This window comes from Anopheles marshallii, chromosome 3, assembly GCF_943734725.1.
Source record: "Anopheles marshallii chromosome 3, idAnoMarsDA_429_01, whole genome shotgun sequence".
Classification (NCBI taxonomy): domain Eukaryota; kingdom Metazoa; phylum Arthropoda; class Insecta; order Diptera; family Culicidae; genus Anopheles; species Anopheles marshallii.
Genome location: NC_071327.1, coordinates 30,772,752 through 30,793,260, shown reverse-complemented (window position 1 = coordinate 30,793,260; position 20,509 = coordinate 30,772,752). Strand labels below are relative to the sequence as shown.

The 20,509-nt window shown below is 44.2% G+C and overlaps 1 protein-coding gene across 1 annotated transcript in view; it reads right to left on the bottom strand.

The window, feature by feature from the left end:
• Positions 1-19,916, bottom strand: part of LOC128715423 (follicle-stimulating hormone receptor) — a 61,392-nt gene extending 41,476 nt beyond the window's left edge. Inside the window, exon 1 of the mRNA XM_053810318.1 lies at positions 19,537-19,916. Within this exon, the coding sequence (XP_053666293.1) occupies positions 19,537-19,916 (380 nt within the window). The remainder of the gene's footprint in view (positions 1-19,536) is intronic.
• Between the last annotated feature and the right edge of the window lie 593 nt (positions 19,917-20,509).

Here is a 20,509-nt window from a genome sequence, read left to right as displayed (position 1 = left end):
GGTTGAGTGCAATCACCGTACCGTACCGATGCTTCAGCTTTTCGTACTGCTTTGCTGCCCGTTTCTTTAGCAGCTCGGTACGGGTGGGATCTTTCGCGCTGAGTTCGAATTGGAAATGTTCGAGCAGTTCTACCACCTCGAATTCACGGTGCAGTTTCGCCACATCCAGCGCAGTCCTGCCGGACGTGTTCATCTCGAACACGTTGACACTCGCCTCTAGCAAACACTGAACGCACTCACGATGGCCAGCTGCTGCCGCTAGATGTAAGGCCCCACTACCAGAACGGTCAGTTTTCGAGAGATCTCCTCCACGTTTAAGTAGTACGCTTAGTGCAGCAGCTTTCCCATTGGCAGCCGCTAGTAGCACCGGTGTCAAAAGATTCTCGTCCGGTGTGTTTACTTCCCAGCGTGTTGCTTCCTTCAACAGGAGTACATCTCCGGTACTGGCCGCCCGATGGAACCGTGTTGTGATGCCCATACTAGCGCACGAAAAGGGCTCCAAGCTGGTTGGATATGCAACGGTGGACTAAGTTCGAACGTAGTGAATGAAACTCTCGGTTCCGGGTCTGTTTCGGTCTTATCGATCGGCGGTGTATGATAAGAGGTTAGTTATCTTAAGTGGGTAAGGCTTAGTCATTGTTTCGAAGAAGAAATTTCAGACGATAATTTTTGATTATGGCGTTATTTGCCCCTTATCATGCCTTATCGTGCCGGACATGGCAAGATTATGTCACGAGTTGAGGCAGATATTCTATCAATTTAACAAAGTGGCAATACATCAACACCCTCTGTATTAAATTTCGAGTCATCTTTATGAAGATTACCCTTAGAGATTAAAAAAAAGGTTCTTATCTATCATAGGTAATGAAATGTTATCTATCATAGGGTCAACAGTGAAATGTGAAAAATTTACACGCAATTGGTTTTAAATAGAATATAGATCTGGTGATGAAGTAAAGAGAAAACTTCATTAAAACAAATTGCTTATTCTTTACTTTTATATTAAACACAAAAAAAAACAAATCTCGTTCGAACTGCTATCATCATCAAGATCTGCACTGATAATTACCGAGAAATAATATCGTTTACTTCCTGGAACGCTTTGAGACGCTAATTATTCACTTCTAGCGCTTCACCTATCGGGCATTACATCCCCTTAACCCAGGTGCCTCCATCGGTGCCATCCTTCTTATCTGACGGGAAATAATGGCTCCCAGCTACTGGTCCGATGGTGCGATGGCAAGCGCCCGATCGGATGTTATCTATCACCTCGAACCGGAGAGAGATCTGGGTCAGTGAGGCAAAAGTTTCGTTCGCTCCCCGGTACCGGCCATCCAAAGCCGGACCACGTCACGTCGCCCGGTTGTATTGATTACTTAGACAAAGTATAAATAATATGCAAATAACTTCATTCGCCTTGCAGCCACCAATCGGTCGCACTTTCTCGACCCAACAGAAGAAGGGCGGACTTTCCGGTGGAGGAGAGAGGGCGAGAGAGAGAAAAAAAAGAACAAGGATTACTCTTCGACGGGTATGTGATTTTCAAACGGGTAATCTAATAGCAACTTGCTGCAGCACACAAATCCTGGGATTGCCATCGGACTCCACCTTTCAAACTGTGAGGGCCACCGTGTTTGCTTGTGAGGTGTAATTAAACGTAACACACTGCACCGTACGATGGAACCGGCAGGCTTAGATGGAGATGCAGCTACACATTTTTAATTACTTTTGCTACAGCCCCTACCCTGGGGTTTACTCTCGATCTTCCCGTCGCTAAATGCAGAAAAGAAGCAATCATTGATTGAATTGAACCTAGATTTCTCGAGTTTTGATAAAGCGTTTTGAAGGGGGTAAAGTTTAATGTGGGAGAAGAAAAATCTGCTTACAACAAGCCAAGATAAGTAGCTCCATCGATACATGTAAAAAAGATCCCACTGCATTGAACACTTCGCTTTTTCCGAGCTTCCACCACCCGTAAATCGAAGCCAGCTTGTGCCCGGAGCAACATTCCAAGATGAAAAAGGGCATGAATACGATTACCCGATCGATTCCGGCCACCGTTGGTGGTGTGTCTATGTGAGAAGATTGACTTAATTTGTCCGTTAATGAAGCGGAGTACCGTCTTCTTCATCGTGCAGAAGACATGAGTAACAGACCGGGTGGCAAAAAAGCGTTTCTCTCCTACTAAGACTCGTTTACCACCTTCTTCCCAGCGATGAAAACGCATGGAAGGGAAAAAAACTCCACACTTGCCGCTGGTGGAGAAGACATTTCAACTCGAATGTGGTGAGATCTCCGTCGTATTTTTTGCCAGGTTTTGCTTCAACAACCTGTTCGAGCGTTAAACGCGTTGGTGGATTGAATGTTTTGAGGGTGTGCTGGGTGCATCGTGCCTGAGCGTACGGACAAGATGGATTGAGCGATCGCTTATCCGTGGAACAGCTGCTCGAGCTGATGTGACAAACCCACGATCCATCGGGTTGGCCGGTTAGGCATGAACAGTGATTCAAATGGAGATTTATTTTTATGGAAAGCATACTTTATGTTTCATAATTGCGCATAATTCATTCTTAGCACGGTGGAAAGGATTTGCACGTTGCTTTTTTTTATTTTTGTTAAGATTTATAATAACTGGAAGTAAAGCTACAAAAACAGTGACATAACATTAAATTTAAACGAATTGCCTAAATTCCCTACTTGCTCTTTGATATTGAAACAGTTGACGAGACAAAAAAATGCGCCCAATTTATGTCCTTCGCAATGCTTATTTAATTTTAAACGCCTAAAACTATGCAAATAATAATTATTAACCTCTAACAGTTTCAAGGATTCTTAAGAGATCCTGCATACTGTTTTGCCATGTTTGCACGATCGGTTATCGCACTACTTTGTCACAAATCTTCAGGAAGAGTATTTTTAATATTTTTGTTCGTTATTGCTAGTAGTATACTATTTTTAACCCGTGTTTCATATTGCGGTTGTTATGACTGTGTCTTCATATCTAGGACAAGTACAATGATGTAGCTTGTGAGCTGCAATACAATTTTGAGTCTGGTACAAAAACAGAAACAGTGCAATCTTAATAAAAAAAGTGTTTTAATCGATTGTGAAAAAATGTATGGATTTCCCCGGAGAGCAGTTAATTGAACTAACAAATAACGCCTTACGAAGCAAATCTCACAACCCAGCACCGACCAACTATGCCCGGCGGAATGTGCACCAAGTACGCCGGAAAACCATTCGTCTTCCCAACCGCTGACAGCTCGCCGAAAACATTCGGCGCTCCCGTCGGTTAGCCGGTTTCTCCCTTTTTTCCGCATTCCCAGTGCCGGGCCGGAAATCGTGGCCACTGTCACAATCCATCGCTTCCAGCTGTCGGCGTACGTTAGCAGCGTCGGGAACCGGGTCCGAAATGATTAATTGCCTTATCACCACACTGTCCAGAAGCGCTCGGAAGCGATCGCGCCGACAGCTTACGCACGCACCCATGTTGATGGAATGTGCGTTCCACCGGCAGCCAATAGGCCGCCAAGAGACACGCCACAGATCAAAGCGTTTTTATTCCGCGCCACGAGCGCACCAGCGCAAAAAGGAAGACGGTTAAAACCAGCAGTTGCACAGGTACGACTGTGTGTTACCATTTTGTTTTATATCAACCCAACCCCAGCAGAGTGACAGGTGGAAATCTGGTGCTTTATCATGCACACAAAACACATGGCCACACACGTACACACAATGGTTGAATACTGAGAGTTGTGGCCTCGGAATGATTTTATGACTATTGTACGCGCCTCCACTCCTAAAAAGGACATGGAACGATTTTGTCTGGGCAACACGTTTACGTTCATTTTACTGCTCTCGCATCCACTTCATTGCTCGTGTTATCCTTCACGAATAAATGTTCGCTTGGGGTAATATCGCCGGGGTGCCCAATCGCAAAGCAAAGCAACGCAGAAGGCGCAACAAAGTCGCCCAAACCATTGGTAGTCGAATTATTGAGCAAATTTTTATCATTTTATCGCGATTATGTGGCTCTTTGGTCGATGTTGTTTGATGGAAGGGTGGCCCCGCAAAGGGTTGGATGCAGTTGAGGATATGAGCTGCAGGTTCGAAAGGGGTCCGTGGGAAAAAAGTCTGTACCCAAACCGCCCAACGCGCACTGATCAGTTTGGATTTATGGTTAGGATACCGGATCCGGACCCACCGGATCGATTGAGCTCTGAATGATGTTGTGTCGTTTTTCTTTTTTAATGAGCAAAAATGTTTCCTATTTCGGTGTTATGCTTTTTGCTGTGTGTGCGCTTGTTTCCCCGCTCCGTGGCATCTCTTCACGATCGTGCGGAGTAGAGTGACCCAGAAAAAAACTTTTTTTCCCTACTCCCATTTTGCTGGCCACGGGGGCTAACTGCAGCGCCCCGATCCGGGGTTGCTTGTAAATCGAAAAGAAATATATACGATAAAGCAACACATTAAAACTGTCATCTGTGGTTGTCAAACTAGAGGACATGCGGTTTGGATGGGAGCAAAGAAAACCGAGCTGACTTGGTACGATTTGCTTGAATTAGGACAAACTTCAACAACTTTCCGACGGCATCACCTCTACCACTACGAATGGCGTTCGGGAAATTGCACCAAAGAAAAGGCAACCATAAAACATTGGCAACGGGTACATTAGCAATGCACTAAATGATGCATTAGAGATTAATGTAAGCCGAAATGGCAATAAAACCAGAACAGAGCTCCTATATCACAGCCGAAATTGTGCTCCAAACGGAACTCAACCTTAGTAACCACAAATCAAACCCCGTAACAAAAAAAGGGAAACCCGCAAAATAAAACAGGGTCAATTGATCGGTATGCACACGTATTGCATGAGTGCACATTAAAAGAACTGCAATAAAACAGTAAGTTGCAAGTGAAGTTTGAATGGAGCGCATATCGATTCGGACACAAAGTGGGTAGCAATAAAATGTGACCAGGAATAATTTATTTGCCTTGTGTGAGCTCCAGCAGTGCAGGGGTGAAACAGGGCTGTGCGATCATAACCGATGTGTTGTATGCCATTACAAAAGGTATGTCACTCTTGTTTCCTTAGCGAACTTTACGACATCGTCGTTTATGCGAAATCGTTTTATAACTTTTAATTAACGATGTACGAAAATGTAAGGGTCGAGAAAGTTTACTACGGAGCCCAATATACAGAAGGATACCGCGAGGGGCTTTTAATTCGTTATTGATTTGAGGTCAGAGAATGCTAAAATGTGTTCCGATTACTTAGTAACACGCAGCGTGAATTTGATCATTTGTTGCATCAGGCCACGGTGTTCTATTGGATTGCAACATTTAATGTTTTGTTGCGTCATTTTGGTTGTAAATTAGCTATCGTAGGCAGCTACTAATATTGCATCATCAGTGATCAATCAATGATATCAAGATAACAAGATCAAGATTCATTATCAAGATTATCAAGATTTTTTAATGATCCTCCTTTTTAATATCAATTTTTGGACTGATATCATACTTCTAGGCGCAAAACTGCTCAATTTAGCTGTTCAGCTTCATTCTCTGGATATCTTTATGGAACGCTAAAGAGATAAATTAAACACATCAAATTGAGCGCACTTTTATACATATTTTTTATTGTTAAATGATCGCATAAAAAAGGAGCTTATTGCAATCAAAGCCATTCAAAACGTACCCCGCAATTATTACAAAACAGTATCAAATTAACGTAGTTGCTCTCTTGAAAACGCTTACCAATAATTAAAAGCATAATTGAACCGTTTCCTGCGAGTGTAAACAGTGTGTTTCATTATCGCTCCTACGATCTTTTTTCAGGATATTCACGTTCGTTCCGCGGGGACTTTGCCTTTCGATTGTTGTCCCCAATATTCGCAAGACTTTCAGGCGAACAAATTATAGGCATGGTGTGTACAAGGCAGCAGCACGCAGGTAAATGAACTCCTGCCGACTCCGGTGGACGATATATTGTTCATGTCTCAATTACAAATTAACCGACATAAATTCTGCGCAACCATTGAGGAAAACTTGTCCTTTGTTTTGGAGAACGAACGTGGGGCTTTTTGTCGGGCGCACGCGGGGACACCGGAGCCCCCGTCGCATCGAATCAACTCGCCCCGTTCCCTTTCGCGACGTAGACGATTTACAACCGCCCTCAAGGATTACGAGTGACGCGACGACGGGTGTCGGGAAATTTATGCGCCCCAGACATGTCAGCGGGGTCGCCTTTGAAGACCGAAATCATGGCCCAACCGAACCCGCCCGAGGATAAATTAGCTATCGAAAGCTTGCCAAGCTTGTTCGCCAGCTGATGAAGCACGCCGATTGGGTTGAGGTAAACAAAAAAAGCTCTCCAATCCGCTCGACGGTTTGTGGTTGGATGAGTTGAATTCGACGAAACTCCTAACTCGTCCTTACTTCCCTAGCCAGCGTTTTGGTTAGATAGTAAACGATTGTTGCTCGGTTGGCTGATAATTAAAACTATCAGCACTTCTGCTTCGTTAGTCACTATTTGCCTGTGCCACAGCAAATGGTACAAAAAATCACGACGCACCAATACGATGCAACTTTTATGCTTCACGATTTCCCAATTATGCAGGACTGTTTTATTTGGCCCCTAATCTTGACACTAGGTGTCGCACAAAATGGTGCGATCTGTGATTTGAGCGCGTGGCGAACGATAGGAATTATAGCACCCGGCGCTGAGTTCTTTTGGCTTGCGCTATTGCTTGCCGTACACTCTGGAGCTCGAGCTAATTGAATTGATGAGCCAGACGGGTTTTATGTTGACCAAGACAAGCAGATTTCGCAGATGATTAGCTCCGCTCGATGGAGCGAGTATTCGCTGGTTTTATTCGCCATCCAGAATTGGGCAGCGTTACAGCGAGCGTCCGAAATTGTAACTATTTTTATTATAATTTTATTCGCTTCTTTACGCGATTCCGACAGTCATCTAAGAAATAAAAACATTCCAGAAATTGGCGAGACACAAACGAGACAATAAAAATTTACATGTGTTTTTGTCTTTCAAATAATGTTTTTCCAGCAGAGCATAAGAGGTAAAAAAACCGTTGCAGAAATCATTAATGTTAATGTTTTACCGTCTGTCAACAGTGGTAGTTGTAATCCTCACGTGTCTAGACATGTGGTAAATATGACTGCATTAATTTTATGGTTTGAAATTGCTTGTTGCACACATGTCGATATTTTTCCACTGGAAAAAAATAAAACAAAATTGTTTTTATCCACATTTAATGTCCATATATTTATAGCACAGAATATGTGTAGAATATGTGTTTATAGCACAACGGTGTGTAGAATATGTAAAATGAAGAGAAGTGTAAACAAAATACGTTACAACAAGTTAAAAAAAGTTTCAAATATGTTACTTCTTCTCACAGCTCACCATTGAGTTAAGGTGTTAAACGCCTGGAGGTATGCAATAAATGTTTCAATAATACGTCAAATGATGGTCATTTGATCGTACATTTGAGAAATTTTATTTTTTTTTCAAGATGAAATCTAAAACAAATTTGTTTCTAAAATTGATTAATTACTACATGATCTGCTAGTGACCCCATCGGGGTCACCACACCCATCACAAAGTATACAACATACATTTAAAAATTACATACTTGGAGGTGCTGTACATCCTGTACACATTTTACCAAAAAATATTAAATTTATATGTTTCCTATGATTTAAAAAAAGTGTGATAAAATATTGGATTGGTCATTGATTACATTATGATCAAATTATAAAAGTAAGCTAAAGCTATGAAAAAAATTGTCTCAATATTGTGTCCTGTATGCGCTACTTAGGCTCCTTTAAGAAAGATAGTTAATATAATTTTGCTCCACTTCTCATTTGTTGTTGTGCTGTACATTAAAAAACAAATAAAGATTGTAATGTAGCTGCACACTGTAGTGCACCCTCGGAAGCTTGTACAAAAACAGATCAGCCATTTCTCGTCAATCGAGCTCAGAAGCAATGTACCCCGTCATTGCACAATAACAACAACAATAACAAACACACACAATAACAACTTGTTCATGTACTTGCCATTCGTTTTATCACTCCGTTAATCGCCTGCAGCACATCCATTGCCGGGTGTGAACCGACGTAAGAGGCGACGGAACGAAGGCCAAAGGGACGGTAGGGATGCAATTTTAAATTTAATGTTTTCCCCATGAGCGCGAACCGGTGGACGAAGCAATTCGATAAGCAATAGTGCCGCAAGTTTCCCTTTTATATTGTTTCGATTCCGTCAGCGAACAAACGACAGCCGGTACCGGGTACTTCGTGGTTCGTGGTGTAGAATATGAAGCTGCACAAGCTTATGGCCAGATTGGAAAGAAGAGTTTGACCAACCGCATGGTGGCGATAGGGAGTGAACCTTCCGAAGGTTACCACGCGACTGCCCAAAGCCAATGGGTTTCCTTCCTTATCGTCACCGTCCAATAGCATCATTTCGCTACTTTGGTTTCGGTATCATTTTCACCAACATTGTGTAGACACACACATACACACAGGGACACACCATTTCAATCCACTCCTGTCCTTACAGTTTGACATCCCTGCACCCGTATCGCATCACTACCGCAGCAGCACATCCCATTTGTTATTAAACTTTTATGTACGTTTTAGTGTTATATTTCATCCAGCTTTATACCGTGGAGCTGCTGGTTGCGAGCTTCATTTGCAGCTTCCAAAGTTCCCCACATACCGGGCACAATGCACAATCCCTGGCCCTGGCAGCGCACAGCGAGATGTTCAGAAAACCTTGGCCGCCTTGAGTTTTGTGCCAACAGCCAATTCCGTATCCGGCTGCAAAGGGAGTGGAGTTACCCATGCCGATCTCATCCTTGGCTTAGTGCATCGAATCGATTTCAATGAATCGTTTCTTCGAGGTTTAAGCGTCAGTTTCTTTAAAACTCGTAAAGACTTGCAGGCGACACAACGGCAACAATCGACACAGCGTCTTACAGCAGCTGCCGTAGGTTTTTTTTCTGGGGAGAGGGCAAGGCAACCGATCCTATCCGATGCTGTAATATGCATCGGACTAACGGATGAAAGTGTACAAAAGGAAATTAACCTACATTCCGATAGCACCAATGTAAGCTCTTCCAAGCCGGATGTTGTCGGGGGGGTTGCGAGTGCATTCGGCTTACAAAACCCGATCTGCTGGACCCTGGAACCTGTGGAGAAGTCACAAGGAACGTTCAACTTCGTACTGCTGTTGTTGCGTAATTAGGTTTGGGGTGCACAGTTCACGCTCCCCCGCTCTCTCGCATTGATGTCGTTCAATCGTGTACAGTTGGAATTAGTTTTCCCAGGGTTGGTGGGCGTCATCGGGACAGGATAACTGTTCCAGCTTCTCTTCTAGTGGGCGTCTGGTGTAGTCTCTCCTTTGTGCAGGATTCAATCAAGTGCTCGGGGTGAAAGTGATCGACCATAAAAACGGTTTGATTACGGTTGGACCCGTGTGTCCGTGCGTTTGCACAAGAAGGTCGAAAGTTGTGTTTTTAACGATTGTTGATAGAGCAAATAATAAAAATCCTCATCGTGACAATTCAGACCGGTTGTACCACCATTTGCATGTTTGGTCATTAAATGGCACGTTGAATAGGATTAGTTTGTCCGTGTGGATAGAGTTTGTAATTTGAGCAAATAGTTTTTATGGGTTTTGTGCAAAGAGTGTTCGAAATTGTCCGTGAAGGAAGTTTCGATCGGCGAAGGCATCACGGGGGCGGGGAAGTCGGTATCTACCTCAAACTTTTACATTTCTACCACGCGCCACGAAAGATGTACCGGAAAACCGGCGAACACTGCTCCCTTTAATTTCCTTCCAATAAACCAATCCATCTCCGGAATCGATTTCTTGCGCTATCTAAGAGCCGTCTGGAAACTTGTTGACTTTTGACCAGCGTCAGCAATCTTGCAGACGATTCGGAACAACACTTCCAGATAAAACTCCCCCACAACGCATTGCTTCGGCTTGCAGACTAAACAACGCAACCACTAAAAAAGGAATACTTTAATTTTGGACACACTGTAATTTAGTACTGTCGGACGGGGGGAAACACAGCAAGCGTCTAAAGTAATACCGTATGGTTCTTTATTTTTCGCATTATGGCGCGGTCAAAACAAGACGAACAGCGTTTTTTTATCCTCGCTGGACGCGTTATGATGTTCCAAATCGGCCAATAAAGTGAGCAAAGAAAAACATCACTGCCGATCACAAAACGACTTTCAAACTACGCTTATCCGGGGCCTGCCGTGTCATCCCGGCAAGCTTGTACTTTTGGCCAGCACCCCGAAAGAACGGGTTATTAGCAATAAAACTGAAATCAATATCACGCACACAACAGACGGGTGCCATAATTTTAAAGGCAGCCAGTAGTAAATCGCTGCCGTTCCCGATCGTACCCGTGGATGGGCAGGTTCGAAGACGCTCAGCGAGATTCGAAGGCGATAGATTTGGTTGTTGGGTGGGGAGTACACTTTTTTTATTCGCCACGTAATGGCTTTTTTTTTAGTTGGGGCAGCCAGGTTTATTGGCACATTGATTTATTTATGCATTCATTTATGGCTTTTTATTTGGGAATGGTTTTTATTTTGCCCATTTTTTCTTTTTTTTGGTTGGCTTTCATTTATGTCTTAACTTACTTTTTACACACCATAGCGGATGCGATTTGTTCGCAAGGATGTGTAAAATTGCTCACAAATGGACAGAAGTCTTAAAGAGGAAAGGGAATTGTGCTCATTGTTGTTTTTTTTGCGAAATAGCGAGACGATAAATTTATTTTAAAGCCATTAGCAAGATGGTACGATCTAAACAGTAGCCAACGTGATTTGGAAGATGAGAATTAAATTGTATTTCAGTTCGCACTTCATCTCCAGCCGAAAGTTATTTTATGGCAGAAATTGGTTCGTTACTTGCGTGCATTGATCGGCGATAATGGTGGCCGTATAAGTCATCGACAGTAATATGGACCATATGGTTATGGGGCTAGCAACCACCGACCAATTCCGATCCGCTTCCACCTTGACACGAACCAGTCGACCCATTTCGAACCCACTTCCAAGGATCGCTTTCCGTCTGGACAAGTTTATAATACCCGTCAATTACACTGCACCGCGTGTGTTTACGCACCGGGTAAGATAAATTGTGGATCCTTTCGCGGTGCAACAGCAAAAACAGAAACCCCGCTCCCGTTGAGAGAGAAAAAAATGAGCAGTATTTATTTTTATTAGCCACTATCCCGATACGACGAATCGGTCCATTTGCCGCTCGTCGTTAAATAAATCAATCAGCCCAACTGGAATATGATTAAAAATAAACGCGATCGCCCCGAAAGACCTGTGCCGGGCAATGGTTCATGGATCATACGCGCCCATAAGGATGGGGAAGCGACTTATGTTTCGCTAAAATCGAATCGTAAATCGCACCGATACCTCCTAATTACCCCATCAGTCTGTCCCAGCCGGGATAAAGAACGAGCCTGACTGGACGGTTGAGTGGTTCGTTTTTTTCTCCCACTTGTACGCCGCTTCTTGGATGGAGAAAATTATAAAAATCAACCGAAAGAGGAATGGTGCCGCAATAAAAAACGAATTCACGCACATCACATTCCCCTTCCTGGCTGCCATCCTCTTGATATTGAGAACGCATCCACTCACACACACACATCCAGACATACATCGTCGCAAAGTGCCATTAATGCATGGCAAATGAATGAATCGCGACCATAATTCGCTCCGAAAACGGATATTTCCATTAATAATAATTGCACATAATTTATAGAATCACTCAACCCTCAAGCGCACCGGATGGGGGACGCGACGCTGGAATGAGAAGAGCTTTTAAAAAATGAATAAAATATAAACGTCTCCCTCACGACTTAAAACACACGTGCAATGGTAGCAGGGTAAATTGTGTGCTAAATTAAAACCAGAAGGCAAATGAGGAACAGAAGAAACACAAAATCACATCAGGCAGGGTTAAATGGATTGGCAAACCAAAAGGTGTGCATCGGCCAAGTGCAGGAGACACCCACGAATTATGGTTGGAAGGTGCAATGGGACACACGCCGTTGCTGTTGGTGTCTCTCACCCATTTGCACAACAAAAAACCAAAATCAGATGCAATTAATAATCAAGTATTTCCCTTTTTATGTCTGCATTTTGTGACGCGCTTTTTGTCACCATTTTTATGCCCTCCCATTAGCCTTCATTTGTCGGCTTGGTATTGCAATGTGAGCATCCTCCCAGTCGCTGTCGGGAGCTTCTGGAGGCTACACTGGCAAGCTTACATCCAGGGTTACCCTATTTCATTGAGAACCATTCATTGCATTCAGGATGCAGTTCGGCTTGTCTGTAGGACACACACACACACACACAAAATGTACATCCTCACTCCAAACACACGACATGGAAGGTGGGAAAATGAAGAAGGAACAAGATGTGGCATTTAATATTTATTGTCCACTCCGGGTTGCAATTATTATGCACATTAAAACATATTTATAATATTGAGTGTGCCCCGATGCAGCAAATCGTCACACGACCGTCTGTCGGCCTGTCGGACTGTCGTCTGCATCGTTTCGTGTCAAAAAGGTGTCACCCGACTATCTGCTGCCTGTTTCTGGACAGCACAAAAAAAAAGATATTTCGTTAAAGATGCACATCCGTCTGTGAATGCACGTTGCTATCTCCCTGGCTCTGCTTTTTTGGTAAATGGGGTGCGATTTCGTGACGGACGGGGGTTCGATGTGCCGTCCAAAATACGTATTCGGGTAATGACATGCTCAAGCCCATAATGATGATCATTGAACCGACTCGATGACATCAGGACGATGAGATCTTGCCCATGCAGCACCGACCTCCCGGCAATTACAGTAAATCTAGTGACGGCGGCAAAAAATTACCATTAAAAAAATAGTCTCTTTTGACTCTTTTTTGGGTGACACCAAGCACCTACGAAAATCTGTCACACGACAGTAATCGTAAATAATGCTGGCGCACACATACGCTTGGTTTGCCCGTGGTGCGAAAATGAGTTACGAATGCAGTGCCCGGTGAGGTCGACCAGCTGGAGTGCATCAGTTTTAAGATATTTTTGCCCTTCTTTAAATGAACCGGGTTTTTAAGCAAAATGCATGTTTTTTTTTTCGATTTCGATGGCGATCGTCTGTGAAAAATGTCATGAATCGTAAATATGTTTAAATTTGCCTAAATGCTTTCATTATTTTTCGACATACGTTTTGAAAAAAGGGCTAAATTAGGACGTTGTAACAGTATAGACTCAAAGCAGGGTGATTAAAATCCTTGAGGACAAAAGATGACTAATATTTCACTGCCAAATCCCCAAAATTAGAGAGCTTTTAGAATTGGAATTGAAACACAACCAATGAAGAATTTGGGTAATGTTGTTGACAACCATTCCTTCAACATAAAAAGGAAGTTTAGTAGATGCAGATCCTGCACAACGTTGAAGAGTCTCCCAAGAAGAAGCCAAATCAGGCGTCAGAATCAGTGGAATATCTGAATAATTGGTCGTCTAGCTTCCAATTATAACGAGAAATTACTATTTTTAAACTGTTCGCAATACAGTCTGAAGAGACATTACTCAGAAGAATAATGAGAAAATTAGCTTGATTGGTATTATATTCAAATACATAAAAAAAATATCTTCGTGATACCTACACATACCAACCAAGAAGTGGCTAAAAAGATGCTACAGGCCCATAAATTGGCATTACTCCAATATACAGCAATTTGAAGTTTTTAAGGGTTCATGAGTATGAACATGACTAACCCTGAAATGATATTTTATTATTCGCATTGAAGAACTCAATTTCTTCTAAGATTTTCTTGAAGGAATAGTGATCATTTAAGAATTCACTAGGCCTAAAAGTTCAAGAACTAGAACTTCCGTGATTAATTCGCACTCATCCGCGCATGAAGTACTAGGTTGGGTCCGAGCTCTTGGGTGTTATTACGATGCTAAAGATCTCTGGTAACCGGGAAGTGTCCAGTTGCGTATGAAATACAATCCTTTTAAACCCAGGCATATTGATTCCAAGTAAATTATATATGTCCATAAAGCTAAATAAAACAACAAAAGATAAGTTCAACCGAACGAACACATAATTTATGTCACCCTACTAGGAGTAATTTGTCAGCAAGAGTCAGAGTGCAATTTATCTTCCTTCGAGAACGTCACACACAAAGTAATGGAGAGCATATAGTAAAGCAAACTTCACATCCAGCACCGCAGATAAGTAAAACGCAAAACGCTCGCCACGTACTCCGACAGGATGAAAAATCTTCAACACAAATCATATCACGTTCAGCAGTCAATTAAATGTCAAACCAGCAATTAAGTGCCACTAGTAGCTATCTTTTTTGCCGAATTGCAACCATAAACCGACACACGCACACACACATATACAGGAGGCATATGTGGCAATCTCTTAAGTGACCATTTAACATCCGCGGCGCGATGCAAACAAAGCCCGACAAAAAAAACCAGTTCCGTTCGAAAATATCACTCATTACCAAAAAAAACCTGCAACTCATTGCAGCGGCCGTGTCTTCGCCACCCGTCAAAGGAGTTAGTGCTTCCTTCCCGAAATGTGACACCACTTCGATCGGCTTAATGGGCATAATCCTGCCACGCTGCCCTGAAATTCCTGGGCGCAAATCGTGACGGTGGCCGCACGGAGCTCTTCCAACCGTCAATCAATGGCAGTGAACACTGGGCCAGTCAACCGAGAAGGTGCTGGCCCGAATGTCCTCGATGTCGCGCGTGCGTGACGTTGCACGATCCGAAACGTGAGCTGTCGTTCTCGATCGAGGCGTGAGTAAGAGATTTCTCGATGCGATCGATCGTGGAAGGTGTCCGGCGCATAGAAACGCACTTAATGCATTTGCCTTCGATTAGTTCCACGTCAGAGGGTGCATCGGTGTCAGTTGATTGGATTTTTTGTGTGTGCTGGAATAAAGTTAAACGAAGCGATACAAACAACAACAAAAAACAAGCAAGCCGATTGGAATGTTGGAACACCCAGTGTCACGACGAGGTAAAGCGAGGCACTAAAATGAATGCACTCAGCAATGCGCACAATCAAGCTTATCGCGGCTCGATGCAACATATTAATCGAAATTATAAATTGATTTATTTACAACTTTATTGTATCTAATTAATAGAAAAAAAAACTCGTTTATCGTGATACGAGTGACAGGAGAAAGCTAAAAAACGGACCAAATGAAATCAAGCTGAAAAAAGTGATAGTACGGAATTAAAAGGCAGAGCAAAAGCAACGCGCTCAATTACGTCTACGTCTTGAGCTAACGGAGACCGGTGTGATCCCTTTCCAAAGGGCCACTGTAGATGAGTGAGCGTAGAATCATGTGTAATGAAAATGTGCCCATTTCTGGTTACCAACGACTTCAGCATTCATGTGCGCTTGGGTTTTTTTTTCTCCTTCTTCTCATGCCTACCAATTGCCCAGCCAAATGGACCATCTGCGGACGTAATCACGCGAAATCTATCGAACGGCCCGATCAAATCCGAACCGACAGCTTGGCATCCATTACAGTTTCGAGCGCATAAAACCGTGGACAGTGTGCGCGTTGGCAGTAAAAGTGGGGTAAATAAAAGCAAATCTAAGCAAAAACAACCCAATCAGTTGAATGCGTCACCGGAGTTTTTTTTTGTGCCCTTGTGTTTATACATCTCCTCCCATTTCAACTCATCATCGAGGTGCTTACTGGTCGATTTATTTTGCGAAATCAAACATTGCCCATTTCTAGAATTCAATTCCAGTCTGTCTGTTTTGCTCGGTTTTTGTTGTGTATTTGCTTCAACTCCATCTGTAACGGTGCTGACTTTTCCACTTTTTCCTCTTTTGGGGTGGAACCGGTCGCAACATTCAGAATAAAAAAAAATGGTACCATATCAATCGTTCGAAAGCAAAGCAATTCGAATTCATTTGCTTTTCAAATAAATTGTCACCACATTCCATTCCACAAATTACCTCCAACCCCTTACGCATACACACACACACATGTGTAACGACCATTTTGTATCGAGTGCACCACTTTATGGAGGCCTCAGGAATGTTCCGCAGAATGTGTGTAATGAATTTTCCACGACCGGGTAGAGGGGGCGAAGTTTTTTCTCTCTGCCCCCACCGGTGCGCGACCTCCTTAAGTGGGCCTGTAAGCTACACAGACAAGAGTGTACCGGGGTGTTACTGCAAACGCTATGATTAGCGAAACGGAAGCCCTTATTTGTTGTGTGCGGCGTTTGATGAATTGTTTGTTCTATGAGCCTCAGTGCAAGAAGGAAGCAGAAAAAAAACGATCGTGAGATAAATAAAGCTATCGACGAATCATCATTCGAACGTGGAAAAGGTGGGCTTTATTTTTTGCTACCTTCAAACCAGCCGCAAATCCGAATGGGTCTATAGCAGTGGATGTTTGATTTATTGAGCCCCTTGTAGCAAGACGCTTACCGCGATTGGGCTAAGAAGGTGTACCTTGCGAAGGAAGCATTCACGCGTACCGCATGCCTGGTGTCTATCAATCATTTCTGCAAACATATCAACACTATACCTTCCCCAGGTTCGAAGATGCCTTCAATAGCGCAAGGATACTCCGGCCCGTAAAGTCGAATAGCCAACGTGTTGACTCTGGGGATGAAGCTCACAATTACTTCCAACAAAAGTGGAAAGGTACGAGATGGTCCCCTATTCTGATGGATGTGAATCAGGAATCTGAAGAAGCATCGGTGTGTTGGATTTGTTTGCCAAGTGTCAGCAGCAGTGTTTGAATGTTGTCAAACCATAATAAGCAACGGTTTGGGTGATAGAACTGTGCACCGTCTGCCAGACGATGACAGGAGCACGATCCGGGGGTGGTTTATTTATACACCGCTGGATAAATTGGAACGTGTTGGATTTCTATTCCGCAAGATTATTGTATGTAAATCACAGCACATGCTTATATGGCGCAACCACCGACCGGGTGCGTACTCCCGCTGTATGGCTCTGGCTGTCGCATAATGTGGCTAAATATTCTAAACATTGTGCCATAAATTTTGATTCCACCAAAAGCCGCGTGGGTTGTGATGATTGTTTACAGCGATGAAAAACGAGAAGGCCAAAACGTAACGGTGAACAGGATTTATGGTGTACAAAATGGCTGTAAACGGAAAGCCCCATAATGGGAGCTAATTGCTCACGGAGAAGCAGCTTCTAAGGCAGCCGGCTGGACCTGAAAACAGTGGCGACCATATAATTAACATCTCATATCAATCTATTCAAACCTCATTACTTCATCACCCAGTAAAATTTCTGCCCACCTCCAAAATTGGCCACCGAACTGCTTCGTTCTTCGTGACATACATTTTTTTGATTTGCTGATGATATAGCGCAAGCCGTTGTACGAGGCTGGCGCGCTATTTATACAAACCTAGAATACGCATGGTGCGTTCTGGCGTATATGAGCGATACCGGGACGCAGTTTGGCAATCCGGTCATCAGTCCGTCAAATTAGACATTCTTGTCACAGCGGTACCCAACCATGCCGCGGGACCTATTATTCCTCTCCGATGCGAGCCGCAAATTGTCTCTCGGGATCGCATCGTTCGGTGGATGAACACACACGTGAGTGTTATGAGATCCTGCGAGCAGTGCTAATCATGTTTATTTATTCTCTAACGTACACACACCAGGGTTCTTATGTTGAAGACGGTCGGTTTTGCGTCATTTTTGTGTCGAAACATTTTAACAACAAAACAAGAAAACATATCTGTGAGTGACACTGGGGCTTATTTGGGTTTGTAAAAGGAAAGAGGCAATCGGTTTCTTTGGAGAAGGGAGATAAGCACACGACTTAAAGAACGGAAACTTTGCACCATATGGAACATCTTACAGTGGGTGTGAGACACTGTTGCCGAAATGGTAAAACAAGTCACGTTTTGTCACTTAAAACAGTCATCGCAAGCAGATGGGGTATTTGCTGTTGAAGAAGTATGCATAAATGGTTGCAAATGAATGTCAATGATAGGGCCTTGGTATTTCTATAGATTGGTGCCTATTTCTACAACACAAGGGACAATAATTTGAACGAATGTATCATGTCGGTATGAATTTTAATCTTCAGACACATGATGTATGTTGCATCGCGTCAGCTACAATCAACATAATCCAACACGCTCACGTCATCCTCAATCAGCTGCCCAACAAAACCGAAGATCATCAGCAATAAGTGTAAAAGGGCGCGCAACAACCGTTTTGGTGGAAGACAAATCTCATGCCTGTTTAAATGTGACTAAGCAAAAGTCAAACTCGTCGTTGAATTTGGTGGGAAACCACTCCACTCACCTACACATCTTTAACCTACCCACCATTCCCCCGGGTGTCGGTAAAGCGATGCAGGCGCCGGTGTAAACCGTTAAATTGTCTCTCGTTTGGCATTTTTTAAAAATAGACACCCCCATTCGGGAGCAGACGGGGCCTCCCTTCCAATTCTGCGACGGCTTGCCTTGCAAACGGCATCCGGACCCACCACATCCACTTCCTTCGAGGGTGGGTGGGATGGAAAATTATGAAAAATGAGTTCGTTGCATTGTTGTTTCGTTTAGCCACGCCACACAAAAGTGGCGACGAATAGTTGCGTTTTCTCGCGTTTGAACCACATGGACCACTGAAGAAGATGAAAGAAGGCAACCAAAACAAGCTGAGATGGTGGCCAGAAAGTGGGGGTGGAACAGTGGGTGGAAGCACAACACAACACAATCCGATGGAAGCACAACAAGAATCCGATATTCAGCAACAACGGCTAGTAAAGAGCGCGTTTTTCGCTCGCAGCCGGTGTGAATCAATGGCGGTTGGTGTGCGGCACTAGTTGGGCCGGTGATGGTGCAAGAAACGTGTAATGTTACACGCCCGTACATACGCCCGACCCTGCGCTAGTGCCAGGTGACATGGCTCCATCGGCGTCGTTAATCGGTATGTCTGGGACCGGAGCTGGGTGACGTTCGTTGATGGTGTGATTTTTCAACTGTACACGGCCAGGTGAAAAAGACACCCAGTGCTTCGTTTGGAGTCTATTACGACCAAATATATTTTGGGTAACCAAAAAAGGGCAGATAAAGAATGTGTCTAGCTTGCGCTTGTTTTGGACTGGGATTTACCCTGGACAACCGACACGAACCGAACAATACCATTACGAAACAAGACGGATTGATTTGACCGACTTCCGAAGAGGATGGTGAGGCATCTTACAGAGCTTTTTTTTTGGTGAGAAGTGCATGTCGACTTCCCATTGCCGGACAGATAACTTCTCCTCGATAACCTCGCGGGTAGTACGTATCTTTTAATCTCCCGGTGCTGAGAAAGAGAGCGAATAACGCAGCCACAAGACGAACAAGACATCCACCGGTCGGTGAACGAAACTAGTTGTACGCACGCGATTGATAATTGTTTGATAGCGACTACTCACAGTTTGACGAGCTCCGTCGGCAGATCGACCGGTACGGCGTCGAGCCCGATGGCACGGCAGACGAGCGTCACCTCCTCTTTGGTACCGGTGCACTGGCACCCCCGGGAGACCCACGCCTTGCAGATCTCCTTCAGCGTTTTGCCGTAGATGCCGTACTGCTGCAGTGCCTTCTCGTACATCGCCTTGGCCTCCTTCTCCGGGTCCATCGACGGTATCAGCAGGCTCTCCTTTAGCATGATCTTCGTTTGGCCGGTCGTCTGCGCCGTCGGCGTGAGCCCGTACGCCCGGTGGCGACAGGTTTGAAATAGTAGCAGCACCAACAGTACCAGCACCACGTGCCCCTTCACCACGGTTTGATGGTTAATAATTCGTATAGCCATACCGACGACCGACGGTCACACAGAGTGTCGGAGATCACTGAGACACACACACACACACTCACACAGACGCGAGTGCACGCGCGCACACACAACGCGAAGGGAAGGGAGGGAAGGAACCAGTAGCGTCACGGTCCCCACATAAGTACACTGCACCCTTTTGCAAAGCGCCACCCAATGCGTGCGCTTGGTGTGTGGATGTATTTTCGGGGTTGTACGGTGTGCTTTCACTTTCACTCGGCTGTTTCACACGCACCTCGATGCACATCTGGAAGTTGAAGATCCACGCGCAGGACTTCAAGTTCCGGCATCATTCTTTCCAGCGATGGAGCATGTCACTAGAAGCACCTCCACGTACACACCCAAACCAGTCACTGTGATGATGGATCTGCTGGACGCTGGGCCGGGTGCCGATGATGGCCGTCGAATTAGCAGCTTTGTCGTCAAAATAATCTGCAATTAAGAGAATGGAGCAACGTGAGAAAAGCAGACGAGCGGCGGTATGCATATTTGTTTGATGTTTTGTGTGAGATGCGGCTCTCATGAATTATGTCGCTCCATCAGCGGCGAGGGCAAATTGCAGCAAAGCGATTCAT